The 13946-nt window shown below is 41.6% G+C and overlaps 1 protein-coding gene across 1 annotated transcript in view; it reads right to left on the reverse strand.

Moving 5' to 3' along the window:
• Nucleotides 1-13946, reverse strand: part of prdm5 (PR domain containing 5) — a 28447-nt gene that overhangs the window by 10678 nt on the left and 3823 nt on the right. The window contains exons 4-13 of the mRNA XM_028404289.1: nucleotides 12763-12928; nucleotides 12455-12632; nucleotides 12073-12165; nucleotides 11817-11938; nucleotides 11145-11224; nucleotides 8243-8327; nucleotides 7997-8154; nucleotides 7434-7527; nucleotides 4581-4741; nucleotides 1704-1797 (exon numbers count right to left, since the gene is read on the reverse strand). Of these exons, the coding sequence (XP_028260090.1) occupies nucleotides 1704-1797; nucleotides 4581-4741; nucleotides 7434-7527; nucleotides 7997-8154; nucleotides 8243-8327; nucleotides 11145-11224; nucleotides 11817-11938; nucleotides 12073-12165; nucleotides 12455-12632; nucleotides 12763-12928 (1231 nt within the window). The remainder of the gene's footprint in view (nucleotides 1-1703; nucleotides 1798-4580; nucleotides 4742-7433; nucleotides 7528-7996; nucleotides 8155-8242; nucleotides 8328-11144; nucleotides 11225-11816; nucleotides 11939-12072; nucleotides 12166-12454; nucleotides 12633-12762; nucleotides 12929-13946) is intronic.

Genomic DNA, 13946 nt, shown 5'->3' on the forward strand with positions numbered 1-13946 from the left:
ACACTTTACTCTCATTACTCACCTTTTCTCTCATAAAGCTCTACAGTGTTTGGGTGTAAAATGATAGGGGAAGGAAATCCCAGAGGAATCCTTACAAAGTCCTCTGTGTTTAGCAGGTAAATAATCAATGCTGACTGGTTCCTGTGAAGCAGGAAGACAAACAAGATCGAGCTTTCCTGTCTGCCATCAGGAGAAGCTGCAGATTTAAAGACCTCCACCTCAGCTGGTGGCCTTCTTTAAGAGATCACTGCTGGCTTTAAGATTTTACTTACATTAACAGGCTCATTTTATGATTCCTACATATCCAGGGATGAAGTACGTGAGCTGTGTGAAATTAGAAGATGATTGCTGTCAGGGTTGTCGCTCAGGGAACAACTCACACGGAGCACCAAAGCTTATTTTCCCCTCCTCACACAAAACACAACAAACAGAAAAAAAAAACAAAGTCTATAGAATGAGGGGACAGATTTACAGCCAGTCAGGGTCACGGGTCATCTGGCTGGATGCTTTCTTGGAGTGGTCTTTTCTCTCTTTGCTCCTTTCTTTCTTTTAGGTGTCCCCTCGGCTCCCACCCCTCCCCCAGCATTCCTCTCTTTTGTTTATTCTATATAAATACAATCAGACTGGGCCGCGGACCACACTCGTATACATTCTCTCCTTCTGTTGGTTTGTCCTTCACACATACACATGTACGAAAACAGACATACACAGAGCGCCGCACATACCGACACAAAAGGGAGCTGTTGACAAAGTGTGGTAGGCTTGTCAATGAAGCACCATTTAAACACACAGATTTGGACACACTCGTCTTATAAACAGCTGGAGAGGCTTTAATGAATAATAATAATAATAATAATGCTGAAATTATTTCTAATTTGATAAGCGCTCTTGGACACTGTTTAAGTTGAATGATAGGGTTTATAGTATTTATAAGAGGCTGACAGCAGGTGAGTCCTGTCAGACAAACAGAATACGGACAGATGCAGTTGACGGAAGACAGAGGAGACAGAAGACAAGGAGATGGGCCGGAGTGGGCAGAGAGATAGAGAAGAAGAAGGGAGTAAGGCCAAGGAGTGTGTGTGTGTGTGGCCGTGCCAGGTCTCTGCACCAGTCTGTTGGTAAGGGAACGCACAGGAATGTGTAGCTTTCCAGTTTAAGGCAGTTTAATGAACATCCAGGGCTCTATTTTTGTGGCACTGCAAAGACTACCGCAAGCAGGACAACAACATGTTGCAATTTTCTTCGATGAAATCATGCTCCAACCTTCTTTTCATAAGCTTTATGAAAAAGGTTTTGCGATTTGTGGTATTTTGGCTTTTTGACATTGCACTGTGATGAGGTCAGGTTTGTTTTCTGAAGCTGCAAGCAGCTAATCAGGTCAGCTGTGCAGAGTTATACTTCTCTGTTGGACTACCTACTAAAGGGTCACACTATATATATCGCTGATCTTTGTAACAATCTTTTCAAACAGTCACAGGATAAATCTCAAATATTTAGCCAGTGACAAAACTCCAGCTCACCTGTTCTCAGTGGACATGGAAGATTAGAAGCAAACTATGTTGGACGGCAAGCAGTGCGCACCGATCTGAAGACTTACTGTATGGACATTTGCTGATTTAATACTCCACATGTTTCCCAGCTGACAACTAGCACCTGATACAAGCGTGATTTTACAAAGCATTGACCTGCAGAGGAGCACTGACCTGTGTGGCTGCGGATGTGGACCCTCAGTGTACCGTTGCTGGCAAACTTTTGTCCACAGTATGGGCAGATCTTCTCCTTCTCCCCTGTGTGTGTCTGCCAAAGTAATAATAAAACAGACATATGGTGGATGTTAAAAAAAAACATTTGTAACATTCATCCACACACCCGCTGTGCATTACAAAGTAAAATGTGATCTTCTGTGATAGCTGGATTTCAATCAGAACATATCATACTCATCAGATACTCATCAGCACGATATCAAAAAGAAAAAAGCTTTTTTATGCCATTTCAACTATTTATCCAAACATAATCTGATTTTAGTGCAACCTTAGAAACTACAATCCACTTTAAATGACATGTTCTTAACTGAATCGTGTGGCTGGGTCAAGAATAAACAACTTTTCAGCACCCATAATGCACCGCTAACAAGTGGTCGCCTCGGTGAATGAAGATGCACATGTTCAACAACAGCGGACCCTGTGAGCTGCCCTGAAGGCTCGATCAAAGAACACAGATGATGCAGATTTGCTAAAACCCAAGGGACCAAAAGGCCAGGGTGCATGTATGCATTCATCTCCTCCTCCTCCTCCTCCCTCTTCTTCCTCTCCCTTCACCTCCCAGCAGTCCACGGTGTTGAGCTCCGTGGATCCATAAGGGCCGCACATGCAAACAGGGAAGAAGAACATGTGGAAAGAGTGTACTACCTCCTCTACCTACCCCCCCTCCCCTCTACTTTCCCCTCTCCTTGAAAAGTACGCTCTGAATTCCTCCTCCTGGCCTGTTGTAAATTCCCGAGAATAATCGTGAGTATGGAAGGCTCAAACTCAGAGCGACAGTTTCAACAGCAGTACAACAATACAGGAACACCTCCTCTCAGGGCCCCTATCCTTCCCTCCATCACCCCACTGTGTCCCTCTGACACCTCGGGTGTTGCGTTACAAAGGCGCTGTCCACACTCATACACACACTTATACACACAGTCACACACGATCGTCCACAAACAAATCCACTCATATGAACACATGTGTCCCAGATGGAGAAATGATGCATTATTATTAACTAAAAGAGAACATCATTGGTATTCTACCTTTTTTCCATATGGGAGCATCATGTTTCAGAAGAATGGAATTTATTGGCAATTGTAGGTAATTATCAAAAGTTTTTTTGTGTTAAATATAATGATCTGTTGGTCTGTAATTACTCAAAAAGCAACCCAGCAATTTTCATTCATGTGTGCATTCTTGCAACCTTGCACTAGGACTGGGAGGTGAGACTGCAATCTTGGACAAAACATACAATACATGCACATACATGCTGGCACACACGCACACACGCCCTCTCATATAACACAAATCCCAGCTGAGGAGAAAGCATTTACTGTAACACAAGAGCGCTCCATGAATAACTCCAAACTGTTCTGCCAGCGCAGCATTACTGTTCATTTACACAAGCAACTGCTGCTATGACACACATCCACATATCCACTCTGCTTTGGCAGGAGGAGGAAAGACAGGGCAGTTTTACAGCAATCAAAATGTCTGTTCAGCAAGTTGAATGGTGCCTGTTCAACCTTGAAATCTTTTATCTTAAAACATAAATATTACGAGTTAAAGCAACAGTAAAATCCAACAGAAGCCAAGATTTCAAATGACATGACATATTGACACACTTGAGATAAATCAAGTCATTGCAGCTCAGTGACTGTGTCTGTTTCTGCTCAGAAGAGCCATCTGGTAGTTCAAAAGCAAAGCTGAAACAATTAGTCAGGTGACAAAAACACAAGTGGAAAACAATTCAGAACAGAGCAATTACCGGAGTCCTTTTTCAAACAGTTTCCATTGATAATTTTTGTCACAGAAACAGGTTTAATTAGAAAAACAGACAGGAAGTGTTTCTTATAATTTTCAGTTGATAATGGTGTAAAGCGCATTCTGTGATCATGAGAAACCCGAGTCAGTCTTTACCTTTCATTCTTATCCTGCACTATATTTTTGATGTTCATGGTGTTTAGAATAACTGTAATCATCATTTTGTGATTATTTGAGACACCAAGTTTGCTCAGACAAAAGTGCACATTAAAAAAAATCTTTCAACAACAGTGGCCAAAAGCTGGGTTACCCCGCACATGTAAACACAGCCAGCAAGTTGTCGCCCCCTTGACAACCTGACTTTGATCAAGGCCAGATTTCTCAGCAGCCTCCAGACACTATGAGCAGTGAGACAGTTCAGCATGCCTGTCTTCAGTCCTACTGTTCTGAGACAACCTCTGAGACATTTTCTTTTGCTGTGTGCCAAGAAGCTGTTTGGTTTCAATCTTGATCCATAACCACACCGGACGTTGTCAGATTTAGAGTTCATAATCTGCAGCGAGATCTGTTTGGGGTTTTGAAACCCTGCGGAGCTAATGGACTAACTGCCATTTCTAATCAACACAGGAATTGATTTCCAAGCCTTCATGGGCAGCAATGGTCAGGATGGAGGTTTGAGAGTCCAAAATATCAGCAGTGTTAGCCACATCACTTTTATGATGTGAAACAATGAAAGTATTTTGGTAGCAGCGATCGTCATTTCTTCTTTTGTAAATTTAGTTTGAAGGCAAAAGATAGATGATGGAAAAATAGATTTAAACTGCAATTTAGTGAAATCCCTGCATTACTTTTCCCTTCAACACAGAATAGAGGGTAATCTTTGAAACTATCTGTGGATAACTTTGCAAGGTTTTACAAGTTATTTTCTAACTGCTGTTTTTGAACTATGTGCATTTCAAAAAAAAAAACAAATACGACCACAATTTAGTTTGAACTCAATTTCCAGACAGCTGTGGCACAATCACACGCAGTGATTGAGGCCGTTTAGCCTGAGCTCTTTTCATTCACCTTCTTGTGGCTCTTGAGGACAGAGGGAGTGACAAAGGCCTTCTCACACAGGTCACACTTGTACTTCTTATGGCCGTCGTGCACCACCTGGATGTGGACGTTGAGTGTGTCTTTCCTCTTAAAGGTGGCATCGCACTGGTCACACTTGAATGTCCTCTCACCTGCAGCAAGGATAAAGGAACATTTGTAACAGCCATTTTCAGTTAGCTATTGTTGTGCTTCTCAACACAAAGTCATCACGCACAGCAAGTGGGGACCCAATTTCACCAGGGGCGATTGTGTGGGCAGAAAACTACATAAAGAGTTTCATTGCACCAGGCAACCCTGAACAATGGTCTTTAGAATAGTCTGCTCCTGTTTGTGTGTGTGTGTGTGTGTTTTTGACAAAAGTCCTCCCTTACTGTGTATCTCTAGCTGAACACATCCTAAGGGAAACAGTAAAACAAACTGCTCTGCCATATGTTTGGTTTGAACGTCAAATAGTTCTGCTTTATTGTCCAATTTTTATTAATCATTCCACCGAGGAGCCCAAAAACAGCAGACAGACAGCGGAACAATCTCAGCTGTTCTCAAACTGAAGCCTGATGTTTTCCTTCACGCCTCTGCTCTCTGCCTCTGCACAACAGCCTCTATTGTTGAAGAGTAGATGTTTTCATTATATGGAGATCATTCAATTTTCACAGAGTAATTTAGATGGAGGGAGCAAGTGGTAACAAGCTTGTGCTCATTCTCATGTTACCAAGGCTGATGATGGTCAGCTCAATAAAATGGAACAGCGGTGGAAGCTGAGCTTCGCAGTGTTTTTAATCAGACCGAAACATCCACTTGATGATAATTAATGTCAACGACACCCACACATAAGGATTACATTATTATAGTCTGATAATAAACCGCACATGCTCCCATACAAACATGCACAGTTATTTTCAAGGTCTTCCAGACTCAGCTGACCTGATTTAAATCTGTTCTTACGTTGCACAGAAAGGTGAATTTCCTGTTATACAATTTATACACAGAATATTCAAATCTTTCTTAGAATGAGTTCAAGGTTAATACTGCACAATAGATCAACTCTTTACTGACTTTTACTGATGAAAGTTCCCACTCACGTTGTCGGCTGCCTTAGGGTCCAGAAGCACTTTCCAAGGATTCTTGTTATTGTTCTGTAAAACCTGTATAATATTCTCACCTGTCTCTCACTTGTATGTTTTTTTGGTATCCAACTTCAAACCACTCTTCACTCTATATTTCTGTCACAGCACAGCAAGATATGTTAGAATATTTATAATTTATGAAAAAAATGTAAAACTAATGACAATTTTACATTTGTAATTTTGTCTGCTGAGTCTGGCTGTGAATCCCACTTGGATCACTTGTACAAACAAATTTCAGAGGAAAAAGAACTTAAAAACAGGAGTACAAAAATGAGGTTCATAGAGTTTCACTTAAAATTGCTTCAGCAGCTGTGCTTGATTTTCGTGTGATGGGCCAACAGCTAAAGAGCTCGAGAGGGTCTCGAGCTTTAATCCATAAAGATGGACAAATTAGTTCAATGGCATGTCTATTCTCTCACCTGCAGTACAGTGAAATCACACACTGACTCCTCAAGCCCCACATACTGTCTAAAACCTGATACTTAATACAAGTCCTGGTATTATATTGCCTGCCTCTTGAGACAGCAGCAGGAAATGCCTCGAGCTTTACAATCTCTTTGTTATCTGGCTCAATTTGAGCACCAGCGCTGCATCCTGCCAACGTTCAGCTGCAGCTCAACTGTGCAGGCAGAGAGTTTCTGTCAGACTAGAGCAGCCAGGGATGAGCAGATAATCAGAAAAGCGATGTCCTGAGAGGGAGATGTCTGATGGGGTTTTGACATCTGTTGTTAATAGAAATATCCACGGGGGTAAGGATGAGATGACAGCTAATAAAAACATGGGACTGTCGCCTATAAAACTCACTGGTCGGGTTTTAAAGGTTACAGTTCTGGATTGCTTAATCAGAGTACAGGGAGGTTACTGTACTTAAAATGATCAAACATGGAAACTCATCTTAAATACACAATAAAGAAGAGAAATAAACATTAAACATTTAATCCACTACAAACTTAAGGGAGAATCTTAATCTTTTAAACAGTTTGAAACCAATCAAACACGCCGTTATTCATTTAAATACAGTCGCACCCTTTACAGCCTTTGTTTGGCTAATAAGGTCTGGAATGAAGAGTAGTGTGCTGTGGCTAATGTTTGCTAATAGAAACCTGAAGGTGACATGCCATGCATTGTCAGGTTTGTTTTTGTATCTGCATGTTTCACAGTTCAAATACATTTTCATACTTTTGTTCCTCGGTTTATGCTCCCTTGCAGACACAGACAGCTGTGGACTTGTAGTTGTTGTTATTATACTATGTTCAAGTCCTCCAATACATGCCCATTAGGTTGGTGTGTATAAAATGTGTGCCCTGTGCCAACACACACATCTTTAGCCTTGTGCATATTTGTTAGCCTGTGGCACAAGACATACGCAGAGACTATCATCCTCTGATGACCAGACTGACGTTACAGGGACCCGGTGCTGATCTGACTGGCCTGTTCCTCTGCTCTGCTATAAAAACATAATTGGCTTTAATCTCTTTTTCTTGTCTTTTTCCTCACAGTTAGCCTCTCAAATACTTCTACGTGTGTAAGTGACACAAAAACTAATTGAACAGCTGGAGCAGCCATCTTAGGATCAAAAGCTATTATGAAGCTGACAGATGTTTGTGGGCATTTCTGGTCATTTGACTTTTATCATCATGTGTCCCCTTTAACTTCTCTGTGGGCAGACTCATAGGAACAAACTCATATTCATACTTACTGTTGTGGATGAGGAGGTGACGCTGTAGAGAGAAGGGGGTGCGGAACAGCGCTTTGCACTCCTCACACTGGAAAGGCCTTTCCTCTGAGTGTGTCTGCAGAGAGAGCCGAGCACTGTCAGCATGTTTGTGATGTGTAAGGCGAGCCGCCTCCCGCCTCAGCGTGGAGGTTGATGAGGCTTCTTAAACTGATGTGAGAGGATCATGCATAAGGCTCTGTAGCCAATTTGGTTTGTTGACTTGATGAAGACAAGCAGCTTGAGGGGTTTTAAGTTCAAAGTGCTTCTGTTTTTCTGACCCACCACCCTGCACCCGCCGCTCCCCCCTCCACCTATCTATCTGAGTGACACCTCAATCCCAAAAGTAAACATGGGGAACCTTGGGGTTGGAGGGGGGCAGAGACCCCACAGATAACAGTCACCAACGAGACCCTGATTGATTACAGCCTTGCTAATACCTCCAGCTTTGAAGTGACTCTGCTTTTTAAGGAATATCTCTTCTTCACGATAATTAGTACAGTCTACAGTCACAGAGCATTATTGTATGAGATGCCACATTCACTCACCTTTTTGTGATTTTTGTAGACGTTTCGGTGTGCAAACTCTTTCCCACACAGCTTACATTTGTAGGGTTTGTCCTCACTGTGGATGATCTTATGAGCCGTCACCTGGTCCAAACGCTTGAATGATCGACTGCAGATCTCACAGGTGTACGGCCGCTTCTCTAAACAGTGACAGAGATTTTCTTTCTGGTAAGCAGAGACCGTGTAACAAAAACAAGAAGTTACCCTGTTATTGCAGCGCTCTCTTACCCGAGTGTGTGATCATGTGGCGTTTCAGCTGATTGGTAGAGATGAACTTCTTGTCACATGCGTGGCATTCAAAGATTTCATGTACCTGCGACATAAGACACATTTTAGAATCAGGATGAGGAGCCTGTAAAAGTTAAAGAATCGCAGCATGTGATGGTCAACAGAAACTAAAGCTTGTACTCTTTCATTAGACTGATGTCTGCAGACAGAAAAGCAATTAAAGTGATGAAAAGTTCCAATCCCCTTCCTGCTTCAGAGCATAGTTCCAATAATTGCTCATTCAACAGCACGCCGGCATACAGCAACAATGGCATATGCTAATGCAACACAGCTCCTCTTGTCACAGCTGCTTCTGCAAAAGCTTGTTCAGCTAAATGATGATAATGGCAGTTTTAAGCTGCTTTGGAGCTAAATTGCTTTAATGGAAAGTTTGATTGCTCTTCTGCATGAATAACACTGAATGCCCCAATGGCTTTGATTGAACATGTCCAATGTTTTTTTTGTCAGAATCGTGCCATATTTATAATAACACAATAAGAATCACTTCTTCTGAACATCTTCAGCAGATGTTCTACTGAAAGTCATTTGTAAAAGCTGATGTGAAGCTGCTGACCTAAATTTATAGGAACATGTTCTGCCTTCTGATTTTATAGCAGACAATAGCATGTGATTGGAAAAATACTTCTATACTTCTACTATGAGTTACATAATAGTAAAACTGGCACATAGACACATTAGGAGGCCACAGAGGAATATCACCTACTCCTATTTTAAAACCCCCTGGAGAGCTGAAAGTGGAGAATACTCACTCATAGACAGGTGAAGTAGGTTAAATGATTCACTGCAGAACTATGTCACAACTTCCAGGTGACTTTAGTTTGCAAGAGACTTAATGATGAATAAGCTGACAGCGATGGATTAATGTCTGCTGATTAATCTGGATGATAGATGTCGACAGCAGAAAATTACATTTCACTATTACCAGCTGGGATAATTAATGAATGAATGTTAGTTAATGAATGGAGACCAGTTGGACAAACTATCTGATACAACATGCATACTAATACAATGCCCGACATCACTGAAAGTGCTGCAGAACCAATCCATTATAAGCAAAAAAATAAGCAAAAACAGTGATGACTGAGAGAGAATCTCATAATCTCATAATCTCCTAAAGCAGCAGTTTAGGAGATTGGGAACATAAGGGTACACATGTGCCCACTGCAAGTATTGAAGCAATATTTTTGATATTATTTTTTACACATCTCAAGCTGGCTTTAGTCCTGCATGAAAAACATGTCAAGACTGTCATTGATTTGAACATATAGGGCAGGAAGTGTGTTACAGTCCTGGCAGTCATGGTCTTGAATGGCCATGTTGGCTGCGTGTTGCACTGGATCCTCTGCAGTGTCCAGAATGTACGATACCTACTTGTAATGGATTACTGGACAACAGCTGACCATACAAACAACTTCACGCTCAACACAACACATCTTTGAGTCCCGAGCCATACACCTGTCAGGTCATCGCGGCGTCACCTTGCAATACTAAACCCCAGTCTCACTTGAAGGCCGCCGTAGCTAATTCGAACATGTATTTGTTGGCTGAAGTGGCTGGAGAAGTGTGGAACCAGGGCTAATGCTAACCAAGCCAATATTGCTAAGTAATCCAAAGGGAACTGAGCTTTTATTCATTAGTTGCTAAAACAAACAGCAAGATTATTTTGAGCTGCTGAATACACATACTATACACACATATTACAAACAGCCTTAATACACCCACCAGGTAGCCAGAAGGAGACCCTGCAGGGAGGTTTTTCCAATGAGATGTCATAAATCGTCCATTGGTAGTTTAAGGCTGAGGGGGTTGGGGTTACTGCGGTTGCCACATTGCTCTTAAGTTTGATGTTTGTCCTCCTGCAGCCTTTCATTTGCTCCATCTGACTGTTGTGGGAGTGTAACTAAAAACCTCTTTTAGCAAACAACGTTGATAACCTCGACACTGCACTCAGCCAAACATGGAAAACAAAGTCAGGACACACTCACCTACATGTACACGCTGCTGGACAACCACGCAGCACCAAATAACGCATTTACATTTACACACTCTAAACACGACTGTTCCTGATGTCTAAAACCAGCACGGCAGGAGCAAGTTAAACTCTGACCTGTGAATCTGACCACAGCTTCGGTAAAAGACAACAGGAACTGGTGAAAACGTGACCCTGCCTTTCACGCTGTCACACAGAGGCTGTCTTTCTGCTGTTTTCCTAATGATCACCATAGCAACAGCTAAATCACCAGCCATACGTGTTGCCTACATTTATAACAATTCCTTAATGCCATTAATTTGTGTGTAACTGCGATGAAATTACATCTTTACATGGAAGCTCCATTAGGAAAGTACTACTTAATCAACAGTATGACCTAAAAATATACAAAACATACACAGCAACAAAACTAATTTTTATCTCTGTGAAAATGTTTTAGAAAAGTATTTAAACAGTCATATTCAAATCTGTAATCCATCAATGAGGGAGAGACTTTTGACGCCAAGCTTTAAACCTTATAGTCTGCCAACAGAACCTCTTAAATTTCACAAGACCTGTGGGATGAGCCAGTGAAAAAGAAACCATCCCTCTGCTCTGTGTCACCGAGAATACATTTGTAACAACTTGATCATAAAGAGGGAATATGTGAGCTCAGAAGCACATGAAGCAAATGTGAGATTAGGAGGTTAGACTGTGAGTGTGACGGACACCACCAAGAAACAGCTCAGGAGAGACATGACTGTAAAAAAGGATCATGCAAAACTACGTAAGCTGAGTAAATCCTCTCAGATCCAATGCAAAGTATCTGGTCGGGATAAATTGAGCTGTGCAGCAGATGTCGTAGGACCTCACCTTTCTGTGTTCCTGTAGATTCAGTGAGGAGGAGCACTTTCTGTTGCAGATGGTGCATGTGAGTTTCCGCCGTGCACTCCCTATAACACACATGCAGTGGATCACAAATCTCCATGTGATATGACACATCAGTGCACAGAGACAGGAAAATACCAAACTCTTAATGACAGGCTGTGATCCCACCATTTTGGGGACCAATGGCACCCTCTCTTTATCACCATCTGAATTAAATGGTGCACATCTGTTGCCTCTGATCCACTTCCCCCCACTCACCCACACGTACACACCCATTGTCCTAACCTAAGTGTGAGAAAAAAACATAAAGGCAACGATCTCAGCTCAGCCTCTCACATGAATGTCGGGTTGATACATGATTCACGTGGAAGACTGCACAGATCCCCGCTGCCCTACATCCCTTCATAAATAGCTATGGAAGTCCAATTATCTGAAAGATTGAGCAGCCCCAGAACACACAGGTCAGCAATTATGGAGAGCAATTCATTAGAGATGTGTCTTAACATTGGAGAGACTTTAACTGATCCAGGTCATGCTCTGTTACGGCAGTTTCTTAGTGCTGAGGCTGACAATTATTGGCATTACATGACATCTTGAGGAAAGCTCTGCATGTGAATATGTGTGCAACAAAGAGTGAACATCACTGAGCGAACACACCTGTGTGAACATTTCCTTTATGCTTCTTCAGAGCGTCCTTGCTCTTGAATCTTTTGCCACAGCTCTCTGCTTTACATATGAACCTGGCATCTCCTTTGCAGGCTTCTTTATGCTGTTCAAAACTATGCACACAGATGATGGAGAAAGAGGCAGAAAACCTTCAGATACCACAGAATAATAGTGAATATTTAAACTGAACAACTGTAAAAGGAATCCAGTGTGTTATTCTGTGTTGTGCTGTGTATAAATATGTTACCTGGACTCTGAGCTGAATGTGTTGTGGCAGAGAGAGCACTGATGAGCTTTGGAGTCACCTGATGGATCCAGTGACTCAGAACAATGCAAAACACTGAGGAAGGATTCAAAACAAAAACAAATTAGGTACCAAACAGGAAATTAATCGTCAAATTTGACATACATGTGTTTTTTGGCTTGCAATAAAGTTACGTGAAAATATCAGCCTGTGGTCAGTTAGCTTAGCTTAGCATTAAGACTGGAAAGCAGGATGATATAAACACATCTACCAAGGCAAAAAAAGTCCAAGACAGTTCCATAATTACAACACAAGAGTGTTATCTTCTCATATAATTCACAGCATGGAAGGGGGTGAGCATATTCCCAACTCTAACTGAACTCACTGGCGCTGCAGAGCCTGTTTGATGGGGAACTTCTTGCCACAGTTCCTGCATTTGAACTCCTTCTCCTCCGTGCTGGGCCTCTGATGAAGACTCTGGAGGTGGGCAGCCAGGATCTCTTCACTTGGAAAGCTGCTCTCACACAGCAAGCAGGGGTGGTCCTCCTTCTTTATTACCAGCTCTGTTCAGATGTGGTGCACATGCAAGATCATGGTGAGCCATACTCCATTCAATTAAGCAGCAAATACAGTAACCGGATCCCTTCTAATTGAGAATATATAAGAAAAAGGAATATGGACATTCTATTGTACCCATTTCTACCAGATGTTTGGCCTCTTTACTGGACTCATCTTCATCTTTAATGTCTTCTTCCTCTTCTTCCTCCTCCTCTTCCATGTCACTGTCCAGAAAGCCTATCAGGAGCTCAGTGTCTGTCTCTATGTCATCCACAGCCAGGTAGAAGATGTTCTCTCCATCCTGACAAAAACATCAAACAACAATAGTGATGTCACGGAGCACAGGCTGAAAATGTAAAGACACAAACCTGTGAGAACCTTTTATGGTAAGGCACACTGAGGCTACCTCAGAGGTGAACTCATTACATCCAAACAGTCTCTTAACAGACCTGATTGAGGCCACAGGTCAAAGGCTCAAAGCCTTAAAAATGTTGTCATTGACTTCTCTGTCCTCAAAAGGTCACGTTAATAAAATCAAACCGTCATTTTGTTTTAACTATAGGATTCTAAATATACATAAATAATGATTAAGAAGAGGAAAGCTACACTATAAATGTCACTGCTGATGAAACACAGAGATTTAGCGCATGTGCATGACCTTTAAACGACCAATCACTTTGAGCAGTGGAGTATTAGCGGCAGAAACCAGCCCCTAAGACCTGACATGTTCATCTTCTCCTCCTCCAGCTTCTATTTTTCTTCCACCAGCTTTATCTTTTACACAGATGTGTAATAGGTGACATTTCCCAGATGCAGACCTCTGTGCTCACACAGTTTGTGAATGTGTTGAGTTTCTTTTTCTTATTATTTTTAAGGACACATACAAAACCATTCCAAAGTTTGGGGTCACCAGGCCAGTTCTACAGCTTCTCTGATCGCATAACAGTTCAGCTGTGCTAACATAACACAGGAGCTTTTCTATTTTTCTATTCTATTTTCTATTTTTCTCTTCACCATCAGAACACAGGAGTGACAGAACAGAAGGGCCTCTGTATACCTTTGTATATATTCCATTAAAAATCAGCCTTTTCTAACTAGAATAGTCATTTACCACATTAACAATGTCTAGACTGTACGTCTGATTACTTTAATGTTATCTTCATTGAAAAAAAAAAAACATTTTTTAATTATCTGAACAGTAGTGTAAGCCTGGCTGCTGTTGTTACCACATTATAGCTTCAAAACAGTTGATGGAATCTTTTGGAAATAAATTAAAAAAGGATTTAGTTGCTGCAATCACAATAAAACATTCCTTCAAT

This window comes from Parambassis ranga, chromosome 4, assembly GCF_900634625.1.
Source record: "Parambassis ranga chromosome 4, fParRan2.1, whole genome shotgun sequence".
Lineage (NCBI taxonomy): Eukaryota > Metazoa > Chordata > Actinopteri > Ambassidae > Parambassis > Parambassis ranga.